The 13,447-nt window shown below is 53.5% G+C and overlaps 1 protein-coding gene across 2 annotated transcripts in view; it reads left to right on the top strand.

The window, feature by feature from the left end:
• The window catches only part of ANO1 (anoctamin 1), a 203,415-nt gene extending 192,001 nt beyond the window's left edge, over positions 1-11,414 (top strand). For both annotated transcript variants that reach the window (XM_050758122.1, XM_050758123.1), the window contains 3 exons: positions 4,227-4,411; positions 7,330-7,435; positions 9,619-11,414. In XM_050758122.1, coding sequence (XP_050614079.1) covers positions 4,227-4,411; positions 7,330-7,435; positions 9,619-9,885 — 558 coding nt within the window. In that variant the 3' untranslated portion in view covers positions 9,886-11,414. The remainder of the gene's footprint in view (positions 1-4,226; positions 4,412-7,329; positions 7,436-9,618) is intronic.
• The last annotated feature ends 2,033 nt before the right edge of the window (positions 11,415-13,447 follow it).

Here is a 13,447-nt window from a genome sequence, read left to right as displayed (position 1 = left end):
GAAGACAGAGACAGGAGGGAAGACGGAGACAGAGACAGGAGGGAAGACGGAGACAGAGACAGGAGGGAAGACGGAGACAGAGACAGGAGGGAAGACGGAGACAGAGACAGGAGGGAAGACGGAGACAGAGACAGGAGGGAAGACAGAGACAGAGACAGGAGGGAAGACAGAGACAGAGACAGGAGGGAAGACAGAGACAGGAGGGAAGACAGAGACAGAGACAGGAGGGAAGACAGAGACAGGAGGGAAGACGGAGACAGGAGGGAAGACAGAGACAGAGACAGGAGGGAAGACAGAGACAGAGACAGGAGGGAAGACAGAGACAGAGACAGGAGGGAAGACAGAGACAGGAGGGAAGACAGAGACAGAGACAGGAGGGAAGACAGAGACAGGAGGGAAGACAGAGACAGAGACAGGAGGGAAGACAGAGACAGGAGGGAAGACGGAGACAGGAGGGAAGACAGAGACAGAGATAGGAGGGAAGACAGAGACAGGAGGGAAGACAGAGACAGAGACAGGAGGGAAGACGGAGACAGAGACAGGAGGGAAGACGGAGACAGAGACAGGAGGGAAGACGGAGACAGAGACAGGAGGGAAGACGGAGACAGAGACAGGAGGGAAGACAGAGACAGAGATAGGAGGGAAGACAGAGACAGAGACAGGAGGGAAGACAGAGACAGAGACAGGAGGGAAGACGGAGACAGAGACAGGAGGGAAGACGGAGACAGAGACAGGAGGGAAGACGGAGACAGGAGGGAAGACGGAGACAGAGACAGGAGGGAAGACGGAGACAGAGACAGGAGGGAAGACGGAGACAGAGACAGGAGGGAAGACGGAGACAGAGACAGGAGGGAAGACAGAGACAGGAGGGAAGACAGAGACAGAGACAGGAGGGAAGACAGAGACAGAGACAGGAGGGAAGACAGAGACAGGAGGGAAGACGGAGACAGGAGGGAAGACGGAGACAGAGACAGGAGGGAAGACAGAGACAGAGACAGGAGGGAAGACAGAGACAGGAGGGAAGACAGAGACAGAGACAGGAGGGAAGACAGAGACAGAGACAGGAGGGAAGACAGAGACAGAGACAGGAGGGAAGACAGAGACAGAGACAGGAGGGAAGACAGAGACAGGAGGGAAGACGGAGACAGGAGGGAAGACAGAGACAGAGATAGGAGGGAAGACAGAGACAGGAGGGAAGACAGAGACAGAGACAGGAGGGAAGACGGAGACAGAGACAGGAGGGAAGACAGAGACAGGAGGGAAGACGGAGACAGAGACAGGAGGGAAGACGGAGACAGAGACAGGAGGGAAGACAGAGACAGAGACAGGAGGGAAGACAGAGACAGGAGGGAAGACAGAGACAGAGACAGGAGGGAAGACAGAGACAGGAGGGAAGACAGAGACAGAGACAGGAGGGAAGACAGAGACAGAGACAGGAGGGAAGACAGAGACAGAGACAGGAGGGAAGACAGAGACAGAGACAGGAGGGAAGACAGAGACAGAGACAGGAGGGAAGACGGAGACAGAGACAGGAGGGAAGACAGAGACAGGAGGGAAGACAGAGACAGAGACAGGAGGGAAGACAGAGACAGGAGGGAAGACAGAGACAGAGACAGGAGGGAAGACAGAGACAGAGACAGGAGGGAAGACAGAGACAGGAGGGAAGACAGAGACAGAGACAGGAGGGAAGACAGAGACAGGAGGGAAGACAGAGACAGAGACAGGAGGGAAGACAGAGACAGGAGGGAAGACAGAGACAGAGACAGGAGGGAAGACAGAGACAGGAGGGAAGACAGAGACAGAGACAGGAGGGAAGACAGAGACAGGAGGGAAGACAGAGACAGAGACAGGAGGGAAGACAGAGACAGGAGGGAAGACAGAGACAGAGACAGGAGGGAAGACAGAGACAGGAGGGAAGACAGAGACAGGAGGGAAGACGGAGACAGGAGGGAAGACAGAGACAGAGATAGGAGGAAGACAGAGACAGGAGGGAAGACGGAGACAGAGACAGGAGGGAAGACAGAGACAGAGACAGGAGGGAAGACAGAGACAGAGACAGGAGGGAAGAAGACGGAGACAGAGACAGGAGGGAAGACGGAGACAGAGACAGGAGGGAAGACGGAGACAGAGACAGGAGGGAAGACAGAGACAGAGATAGGAGGGAAGACAGAGACAGAGACAGGAGGGAAGACGGAGACAGAGACAGGAGGGAAGACGGAGACAGAGACAGGAGGGAAGACAGAGACAGAGACAGGAGGGAAGACAGAGACAGAGACAGGAGGGAAGACGGAGACAGAGACAGGAGGGAAGACAGAGACAGGAGGGAAGACAGAGACAGAGATAGGAGGGAAGACAGAGACAGAGATAGGAGGGAAGACAGAGACAGAGACAGGAGGGAAGACAGAGACAGAGATAGGAGGGAAGACAGAGACAGGAGGGAAGACAGAGACAGAGGGAGAGACACAGAGATTCCTTGCTGACAATCTTTCTGTTCTCTTATTTAAGGAAAAAAGTTGGTTTTTCTCCTTAATCTGAAACGTATGGCTGCTCTATAGAGAAGGTTTGGGAGATGCTGAAACGGGGCGAGAAGGACGCTCTCATCAGCCTCACACATGGCTCTGCTAAGAATCAGGGCTCCAGGCCCCTCAGCCTCCTCCCCAGCATGGCAGCCCCTTCTAGCCTCTCCCATCCCCAGACCCACAGGCTAGGATGGCCCGGCCCTCAGCCTTTCCCGTCAGGATCTGTCTGACTCTGCCCATGGCCTGGATGCCCCCTGGGTTTAGCTGTGCCCAGCTGTCTCCAGCATATACTTCAAGCCCAAGGCTGCATCCCAGACATGAGAACCCCAGGCAGCCACGGGGAGTCCACTGTGCCAGGGCCCCATGGCTCTCGTCCCTTCCACCCTCTGGCTGAGCCAAATCCTCCCCACCAAAAGCTGACACCGTGCCCACGGGGGACACGGGGTGGCTCCCCAGAGCTGACGATCAATGCCCCTGCAGGGCCGTGATGCCAAGTCAGGGTCTCAGCAGGCCCTGGAGCTCAGTCCCCACAGAGGGCAGGGGGTGACACTCAGCCCCGGAGAAGGGCCCCTCAGAGCCCTCTGACAGAGCCCTTTCCCGGCGGGCAACCCCTTCTGCCAGGCACACGCTCCCTCCAGACTACAGGGAGACTGAGGGCAGAGTGTGCACACCGGGATGGCTCCTTATCCCTCCCAGACAAGGGAACACAGGGTCCCGAGACAGAGCCCACGCTGTGCTGGAGCTGGGGGAGCTGGGAACAGAGGTACGTCCTGTCTGCAACGAGTGGGCGCTGTGAGCAGCTGCAGAGCACGGTGCGCATCTCCTGAGGAGAACAGCAGCAACAACAATAACAGCAGGCTGAGTGCGGTGGCTCACACCTGTAATCCCAGCACTTTGGGAGGCCGAGGCGGGAGGATCGCTTGAGGCCAGGAATTCAAGACCAGCCTGGCCAGCATAATGAAACATAGTGAGACCATATCTCTCTCTAAAAAAAAAAAAGATAGTAGCAGGTACATTCACCAGGCACCTAGAATGTTCTAGACCCTTCTAAGCTCTTTCCACACACAAGCCCACTAGTCTGCACACAGCCCTTGGAGGCGGGGACTGTCATGGCCCCATCTGACAGGGAAGACACCAGAGGCATAGACAGGTTAGGTGATTTGCCCAAGGCCACACAGCCACGTGAGAGGCAGCCGTTGGGCCTTGGGTTCCTCTCTTGTAAGGGCACCAGCCAGAGCTGGTGCTATAATAGAATGAGCTGGGTGAGGACTTGAGAGCTTGCAAAGCACTTTCCCTTCCTGCCTCATTCCCTTCTCCAACAAGCCCAAAGGCACAGTGCATACATGGTGTGGGTATCAGCAGGCCCTGTTTTGACAAGAAGAAAATGGAGGCACAGAGAGGTTGGGTGATTTGCCCAAGGCCACACAGTCAGCAAGAGTCAGCCAGTGTCTACCTGGCGCCTTCTCTCCTAGGAGTGCGTTGTTCTGGCCCCCAGGCACTCTCCTTCAGCTGCCAGGGGGCTGAGAGTAGCACCCATGACCCCGCATCCGTTCACTCAGCGTGCCAAGGCTGTGCGGCTATGGTCCCCGCCAGGGGCAGTGGCACATGGCCAGGGCCCAGTGTGGCCGTGGACAGGTCACCCCAGTTGTGGCCAGCCCTTCCACGCCCAGGCTGGGGGTCCTCCTCACTGTCACGTCCCCTGTGCAGGCCTTCGTGATCTCCTTCACGTCTGACTTCATCCCGCGCCTGGTGTACCTCTACATGTACAGTAAGAACGGGACCATGCATGGCTTCGTCAACCATACCCTCTCCTCCTTCAACGTCAGCGACTTCCAGAACGGCACAGCCCCCAATGACCCCCTGGAACTGGGCTACGAGGTGCAGATCTGCAGGTACTGCTCTCTGCTCCCCTCTTTGAAAAGCCATGTTTATGGGGTTTCTGGGAGAGCCTGGGTTTGGACGGGGCTCAAATCAGGGGCAAGTCAAGAAACAACGCAAACTCGCTTAAAAAGAAGAAAAAAGAAAAAGGCTGGTGCAGTGGCTCACACCCGTAATCCCAGCACTTTGGGAGGGCCAGGCAGGAGGATCACTTGAGCTGAGGAGTCAGAGACCAGCCTGAGCCACATAGTGAGACCCCATCCCTACAAAAAAAAAAAAAAAAAAATTAAATAGCTGGGCCTTGTGGCACGCACCTGTAGTTCTAGCTACTTGGGAGGCTGAGGTGGGAGATCAATTGAGCCTAGGAATTTGAGGCTGCAGTGAGCTATGATTGCACCATTGCACTCCAGCCTGGGCAACAGAGTGAGATCCTATCTATAATTAGTTAATTAATTAAATTAATTAATTAATTAATGCTTGAGGGGAGGAAATTAGAGGTGATTTACCAGTTCCTATAACTAAGAAGCCCAGGATAGCTTCAGGCATGGCTGGATCCAGGAGCTACAGTTTGCCATCAGGCTCCACTTTGATTTCCTCTGTGTAGCATTGTTCTCTTGCTGGTGGAAAGGATCCCCAGCAGCTCCTGGCTTAAATCCTCTCTGCTCTGCAGTCCCTGTGGGAAGACCTTCTGTTTCTCAATAGTCAGTGAAAATCCAGAGACTGAGTCTTACTGCCCCATCTTGAGTCAAATGTCCATTCCCGAACCAACCACTATTGCCACGAGAAGGAGGGCTCTCCTTGGCTTGGCCTGGGTCATGTGCCAGGGTGAGAGGTCACAGAGAATTGGGGGGTCCTAAGGAAAACTGGGGTGCTATGACTTGAAGAAGAGGAGACAGATGCTAGCAGGCAAAGCCTTGAGCACAGAATAAAGAGGAACGAGCTGGTGCGTGTGGCTTCTGACACTGGGAGGACAGGGCTGCTCGTTCCCATGGGAAAGCAGGTTGTGCAACTTCTGCCTGGCCCAGCAGCTGGCACCACAGCCGTGGCCCAGCCCAATCCTATCTCAGGGATTGGCAGCTCAGTGCTAAATAGGCCCTCGGAGACTCCCATCCAGCTCCCTCCAGAAATCAAGCTCCATGGGCAAGGGCCCTATCTGTTGTGCACCCCCCTGAATTCTCCATCCCTGGAGTGGGGTCTGGCACATAGTAGTTGGTCAATAAATGCTTGTGACATAAGTAAGTGAGGGAATACCCAGACTGAGGCCCAGAGAGGTCAAGTGATTGCCTAGGGGACACACAGCAAGGTGGCAGTTGGAGTGGGTGAGCACCAGGGATGTGGGTCCAGGCCAGGGCTGTGCCTGCAAATCCAGGTGGACCTTCTCCTGGTCTCCCCGACTGACCTCAGCTTTTAGTGACCAGCAGGGGCACAAACTGCAGCTGAGCCCCTGGAAGCCCTGCCCCTCGTGGGGGCGTTTTCTGTCCAGCTTTGGGAAGCTTTTCCAATGAAGGGTGGGGACGTCAGCTCCATTCAAGCCAAGTTCCAGCTGATGTGTGGCACCCCCCAGATTCAGGGAGCCGTGGAGGGAGGGAGGCCCTAGGCAGAGACCTCACCCTGAGCCCACAGACCCTGGGCGTCTCGGGGTCTCTGAAAGAGGAAGGGGCTGGGGAGAACTGGAGCATGGGCAGTGGTCATGAATGGGGCGAGTCTCCTTCCTAAGGCTCCAAGCATATCCATGGTCAGTGGCAGGACCTTGGCGGGGAAGGGGGTATGAGTGAGCTTGACTCTCCAAGCAGGAGATCAGTCAGCTACATCTAAAGCTGGTAACGAGAACCGGGGGCAGCTCGCGTTCTCTCGAGATAAGGCGGTGAGGACCAAGCAGCAACCCTGGAGGAGGGAAAGCAGCCCCAGACCCGGGCAGGGCAGGGCGGGCCGGGCCGGCTGCCTCACAGGCCTCTGCCTGCACCAATGGAATGCTTAGCTTCATTCTTTCGCAAATGTTTGAGAAGCTGTTTAAGTGACTTTGATAAAATGTTCAGGGTATTGGTTTGCTGGGTGTTTTGGTGGTTGTTTGGTTGGCTTTTTTTAGAGACAGGGTCTCACTTTGCGGCCAGGCTGAAGAGCAGTGGCGTGATCAAAAACTCACTACAACCTCCCGGGCTCAGGTGATCCTCCCACCTCAGCCTCCCGAGTAGCTGGGAATGCCGGTGTGCGCTGCCATGCCCGGCTAATTTTTGTATTTTTTTTGCAGAGACAGGGTTTTACTGTGTTGCCCAGACTGATCTCTGACTCCTCAGCCTGAGATTACAGTGCTGAGGTTACAGGCACGAGCCACCCCTCCTGGCTGATAAGGTGCTCAGGGCTTTTCTTCAGTAGTTTCCCTCAAAGAGGGGATAGACTGCAGAGGTGGTTTTCAAGCTGTGTTTCACGGAACCCATCCTGGAGCTCTGTGGAGCGTGAGGGTTGGGGTGAGGTTCAGGGAGTTCAAGCTTTGGGAACCCCCTGCCCCCGCCCGACTTCAACCAAGTAGGCTCTGCACTCTTGGGACCCTATTGGAGTATCCAGTGAGATTTCTTTTGGGAACAAAGGCTCCACTGCTTTTAAAAGTTTGGAATCTCCTGGACCACATGGTCCCTGCCCTTGATTCTGTGAGCCCACGGCTGGGCCCGGGGGATACTTCCTGCCACATATGTTTTACACGAAGCCCCTCAGGTCCTGCCTGGCCCGTGGGGGGTCCTGACCACCCCCCTCCACCGTGGAGAGACACTCCCTGGGTGCGGGGCCGCAGGCTGCTCACCCAAGAGAGGGCTGTCCTCCCGGAGGCAGCCGCACACCAAGCTGAGCCTCTCCCAGGCGTCCCTCGAGCTGCCTGGCTCCAGCCAGAGCCTGAGCCCCGCCAAAGTCCCACCCTCGACTCCACCACCATCTTTTGTAGGTACAAAGACTACCGAGAGCCACCGTGGTCGGAAAACAAGTACGACATCTCCAAGGACTTCTGGGCCGTCCTGGCAGCCCGGCTGGCGTTCGTCATCGTCTTCCAGGTACGGTGCGTCCCTCTTTGTTTCCGGTTTGAGGATGGGGGCACTAAGGGACCACCCCGTGCCCACAGTCTGGAAGGCACGAGCTGCTAAAGCCGGGGGTTCAGAGACTCTTCCAGAGGCCTGGAGAACTTGCTCTGGGACACCCGAGGAGGGGACCTGGCCGACCCCAGACCCCCTGCACCAACAGGGCCCACGACAACCTCATGAGAGAGGAAGGCAAAGAGAGGGGCCGGATAAGTGCCTGCAGAAGGGTTCTGACTGGCTGGTGGGTTTAATCCAGTAGAAGTGTCTTTACTGAAAGAGACAGGGGCCAGGCACTGTGGCTCACACCTGTAATCTCAACATTTCGGGAGGCCGAGCTGGGCAGATCACCTGAGGTCAGGAGTTTGAGACCTGCCTGGCCAACATGGTAAAACCCTGTGTCTACTAAAAATACAAAAATTAGCCAGGCATGATGGTGGGTGCCTGTAATCTCAGCTACTTGGGAGGCTGAGGCAGGAGAATCACTTGAACCCAGGAGGCAGAGGTTGCCGTGAGCTGAGATTATACCATTGCACTCCAGCCTGAGCAATGAGACTGAAACTCCGTCTCAAAAGAAAGGGGGGAGAGAGAGAGAGAGAGAGAGAGAGAAGAAAGGAAGGAAGAGAGAGAGAGAAAGAGGAAAGAAAGCAAGAAAGCAAGCAAGAGAAAGAGAGAGAGAAAGAGAAAGAAAGAGAGAAAGAAAGAGAAAGAAAGAGAGAGAAAGAAAGAAAAGAAAAGAAAGAAAGAAAAAGAAAAAAGAAAGAAAGAAAGAAAGAAGAAAGAAAGAAAGAAAGAGTAAGAGAAAGAAAAAAGAGAGAAAGAGAGAGAGACATGGAGAAGGGGGACTCTACCTCTGTCCCTCTTGTTCTCATACTGTGTCTGTGGTAGCAGCCAGAACCAGGACAGACAGAAGGGCAGTGGGTTCTCAGATGACCCCAGCCACAGCCAACAGCCAGGGGACCCAGGTCCAGCTGGCCCAGCCTCTGGGGTGGGGTCTGGGCCAACTCTCTGATGCCAGAGGGACTCCCAGTGGAACGGGACCCCCTGCTAGGGTGCCAGCTATGCACCAGCAGCTGAGGTCCCAGAGAGGGGGCCCCTGGGCTGTGGGCACTGCCAAGGTTCTGCTCACCGGTGTCCCTCTAGCCTTGATTAAGTCGATGCTAGGAAGGCAGTGGGCCGAGGGCTCTGATTCTGGAATCCCCAGGACTGGGTTCAAGTCCCAGCTCTGTCACAGGGCAGGCCCTTCCACTCCTCTAAGCTCAGCGGCCTCATCCATCAGCTTTTCACAGCAAGCGGTGTAAAAGGTGTGTGGGGCTGGGTTCCGCAGGCCAGAGCCTGAGAGCCCAGCAAGAGGGGTCTCGGCCAGAGACAGCCCAGCCTTACCCCAAGGGAGCCCCGGAGCATGCATGGCACCCCAGACCTGGCCTTACCCGGAGGCAAGGCCACCCCTAGATGGGCCGGCCACTGCTTTGGGCTGACCAGGCTGGGAAGAGGGAGATGGGAGGGGGCATACGTTCTGCAGCTGCGAGCATGAGCAGCCGGTCCCAGCCACAGCTGGGGACTGGGACCGCCAACCAGGAGAAGACACCAATCCAGGGGGCACCAGCACCGCCCACGGCGGGAACCTGCTCAGCCCGGGATGCTCACACATGCTTGCTGGACAGATGTTCAGCAAACGACAAGATTCCGTTTTTCCATAAAAACTGACTTGTGTTGCCTTCTATCCACCAGAAATGTCTCCACGGAGGTGGTAGATGTTCAGGGGGGCCCTGGGAGGCTTTGCAAACTAAAAGTTTGATCCATTTGTGGCTATTTCCAGTTTCATGCTTTTCCCCAAAGCCTCGATGCTTGTTAGATTTGGCGATGCGTGACCCATCAGGTCACTTCCTGAGTCTCCTGGTCGAGGAATTCAGAATGACTCAGGTGATTTTCCCAATTACTGAGTTCAGATGTGTTCGAGAAAGTCGGCCAACATTTCCCAAAGACCTGCCGGGTGGTTCTGTGCCTCCTTTATACCTTCTGGGAACTGAGGCCCAGGGAGGTCAATAGGCGAGGAGGTCATGGGGCGGCGCTCCACCAGGTGGGGGCCAGGCAGAGAGGTCGGGAGCACTTCCCCAGGCACCATCCTCCCCGCTGCCACGCGCTGCCTCTCCTCCTTCCAGAACCTGGTCATGTTCATGAGCGACTTCGTGGACTGGGTCATCCCAGACATCCCCAAGGACATCAGCCAGCAGATCCACAAGGAGAAGGTGCTCATGGTGGAGCTGTTCATGCGGGAGGAGCAAGACAAGCAGCAGCTGCTGGAAACCTGGATGGAGAAGGAGCGGCAGAAGGACGAGCCGCCGTGCAACCACCACAACCCCAAAGCCTGCCCAGACAGCCTCAGCAGCCCAGCCCCCAGCCATGCCTACCACGGGGGCGTCCTGTAGCTATGCCAGCGGGGCTGGGCAGGCCAGCCGGGCATCCCGACTGACGGGCACCCTCTCCCAGGGGCAGGTGGCTTCCCGCTCCCGCCAGGGCCCGGTGGGTCCTGGGTTTTCTGCAAACATGGAGGACCACTTTCTGATAGGACATTTTCCTTTCTTCTTTCTGTTTTCTTTCCCTTGTTTTTGCACAAAGCCATTATGCAGGGGATTGTTTTTAATCTGTAGTATTCAAGATGAATCAAAATGATGGCTGGTAATAGGGCAATAAGGTAACAAAGGCAGATGCTTTGCAGAAAGAATGCTTGGAATCTTGAGTCTCCCTAGCAGTGAAAAGTGAGCAGAGGCCCCTAGAAACCCTCCTCTGAATCCTCCTAATTCCTTAAGATAGATGCAAAATGGTAAGCCGAGGCATCGGGCCAAAGCTGGTGCGATGCTTCAGGGAAAATGGAAACCCCAACCAAAAATAACGATTGATTCTGGTTCCAAAAGGTGTCACCTGCCTGTTTCAGAAAAGTTAGACTTTCCGTTGCCTTTTCCTCCCGTCAGTTCAGCGGCTGAGAGAGAAGTGCCCCATCCCTGAACCACACAGGGGGCGTGGGAGCATCCCATTTATTCCTGGAAAGCGAGAAGGGGGCACAGGTGTCCCTGATTAAGCAGGAACCAGCACCCTTGGCATCCCTGGCAGGCTCCCCGCCGTCAGCCACACACCTGCCCCCTCACACCAAGCTGACCTCAGAGTTGGTCGTCTTCCTTATGGGACAAAACCAGTTGACCAGAAAATGGGCAGAGAGAGAGGACCTCGGAAGCATTAAAACAGATGGTGTCAGGGTTTCAAGAAGTCTTAGGGCTTCCAGGGATCCCCTGGAAGCTTTAGAATATTTATGGGTTTTTTTTTTCAAGTGTCAATTATATGGTAGATTGAGGATATTTTTTTCTGCAGCTCAAAGGTGGAGGGAGTTTATTAGTTAACCGAATAGCGTTGAGAGGAATTTAAAATACTGTTACTACCAAAGAATTTTATTAATAAAGCCTTCTATTTTGGTAACACTTCTCTATATTTTTACTCATAGGAATGTCACTGTTGGACAATTATTTTAAAAGTGTATAAACCAAGTCTCATAAATGATATGAGTGATCTAAATTTGCAGCAATGATACTAAACAACTCTCTGAAATTTCTCGAGCACCGAGAGAAACATCATTTTAGCAAAGGCCAAGAGGAAAAACAGAAATATATTTGTCTCGAACACATCATTGATGTGATGTTGACATTCCCTTTAATCTGCCAACTGTGATCAAAGTTCATAGGTGTCATAGATTTCCATTATTTGCTAAAATCATGCAATCTGATGCTTCTCTTTTCTCTTGTACAGTAAGTAGTTTGAAATGAGTTTTGTATATAAATACTGTATTAAAAATTAGGCGATTACCAAAAATCCTTTTATGGAAACCGTTTTTTAAAAAAGTGAATGTACACAAATCCACAGAAGACTGTGGCTGGACATTCATCTAAATAAATTTGAATATACGACACTTTTCCCACTTGAATGCTGTCTGCCTGAGTCCGCCTGGGAAACTCACAGGCCGTCCCCAAAGTCCAGTGGACCCTGCAAACTCAGCACTGACTGCCAGGCGTCTCTTTCCTTTGGTGCCCGCCTGTGCATGGCTCTAAATGTTCTTGGGACTTTGTCTCTCTGTGCGTGTGTGCATTTGTGCATGCACACGTGTGTGCCTATTCATTTGCATTTGTTTTGCATGTATCATGTGCACTCCTGTTCACATTTGCTTGTGTGCATGTGCCTGTGTGTTTACATGTTTGTGTGCATCACGTGTGTATGCATTTGTATTTGCTTGTATGTGCATATGGGTGCGGGTGTGTGTGCATGTGGACACGTGTGCATATATGCATGTGTGTGTATGTCTATGTGTGCATGCACGTGTGTATGCAGTGTGTGCGTGCTTGTGAATGCTTGTGTTTATGTGTTTGCATGGTTTGTGTATGTATTATCCATTCTCACACTGCTATAAAGAACTACCTGAGGCCGGGTGTGGTGGCTCACACCTATAATCCCAGCACTTTGGGAGGACAAGGGGGGTGGATTTCTGGAGGAGTTCAAGACCAGCCTGGCCAACATGGCGAAATCCCGTCTCTACTGAAAAAAAAGTTAGACAAAAATTAGTTGGGCATGGTGGTGCACACCTGTCATCTCAGCTACTGGAGAGGCTGAGGCAGAGAATCACTTGAACCTGGGAGGCAAAGGCTGCAGTGAACCGAGATCGTGCCATCACACTCCAATCTGGGTGACAGAGTGAGACTCCACCTCAAAAAAATATAAATAAAGAGAACTACCTGAGACTGAATAATTTACGAAGAAAAGAGGTTTAATTGACTCACACTTTTGCATGCTTGACAGGAGGCATGACTGAGAGGTCTCAGGAAACTTAATGATCATAGCAGAGAGCAAAGGGGACGCAAGCACGTCTTCACAATGCTGGAGCAGGAGAGAGCGAGCAAAGGGGGCACATGCCACACTTTCCAACCATCAGATGTCCTGAGAACTCACCCACTATCACGAGAATAGCATGGGGGAAATGCGCCCCATGATTCAACCACCTCCCACCAGGTCCCACCCACAACACATGGGGATTACAATTTGACATGAGATGTGGGTGGGGACACAGAGCCAAACCATGTCAGTGTGCATCACCCCAGGGTTCACACGCCTGTTTGCCTGTGTCTGTATATGTATATGTGCTGGTGTATGTGTGCATATGTGCTGGTGTGTGTGTGTGCATATGTGCTGGGGTGTGTGTGCATATGTGCTGGTGTGTGTATGTGCATATGTGCTGGTGTGTGTGTGTGCATATGTGCTGGGGTGTGTGTGCATATGTGCTGGTGTGTGTGCATATGTGCTGGGGTGTGTGTGCATATGTGCTGGTGTGTGTGCATATGTGCTGGGGTGTGTGTGCATATGTGCTGGTGTGTGTGTGTGCATATGTGCTGGGGTGTGTGTGCATATGTGCTGGTGTGTGTGTGTGCATATGCGTATGTGCTGGGGTGTGTGTGTGCATATGTGCTGGGGTGTGTGTGCATATGTGCTGGTGTGTGTGTGTGCATATGTGCTGGGGTGTGTGTGCATATGTGCTGGTGTGTGTGTGTGCATATGTGCTGGGGTGTGTGTGCATATGTGCTGGTGTGTGTGTGTGCATATGTGCTGGGGTGTGTGTGCATATGTGCTGGTGTGTGTGCATATGTGCTGGTGTGTGTGTGCATATGTGCTGATGTGTGTGCATATGTGCTCGTGTTTGTGCACATATGCTGGTGTGTGTGCATATGTACTGGTGTGTGTGTGTGCATATGTGCTGGGGTGTGTGTGTGCATATGTGCTGGTGTGTGTATGTGCATATGTGTTGGTGTGTGTGCATATGTGCTAGTGTGTGTATGTGCATATGTGCTGGTATGTGCATATGTGCTGGCATGTGTGCATATGTGCTGGTGTGTGTATGTGCATATGTGCTGGTATGCGCATATGTGCTGGCATGTGTGCATATGTGCTGGTGTGTGT

The sequence above is a fragment of the Macaca thibetana genome, chromosome 14 (assembly GCF_024542745.1).
Source record: "Macaca thibetana thibetana isolate TM-01 chromosome 14, ASM2454274v1, whole genome shotgun sequence".
NCBI lineage: Eukaryota > Metazoa > Chordata > Mammalia > Primates > Cercopithecidae > Macaca > Macaca thibetana.
This window is presented reverse-complemented; position numbering and strand designations above follow the sequence as displayed.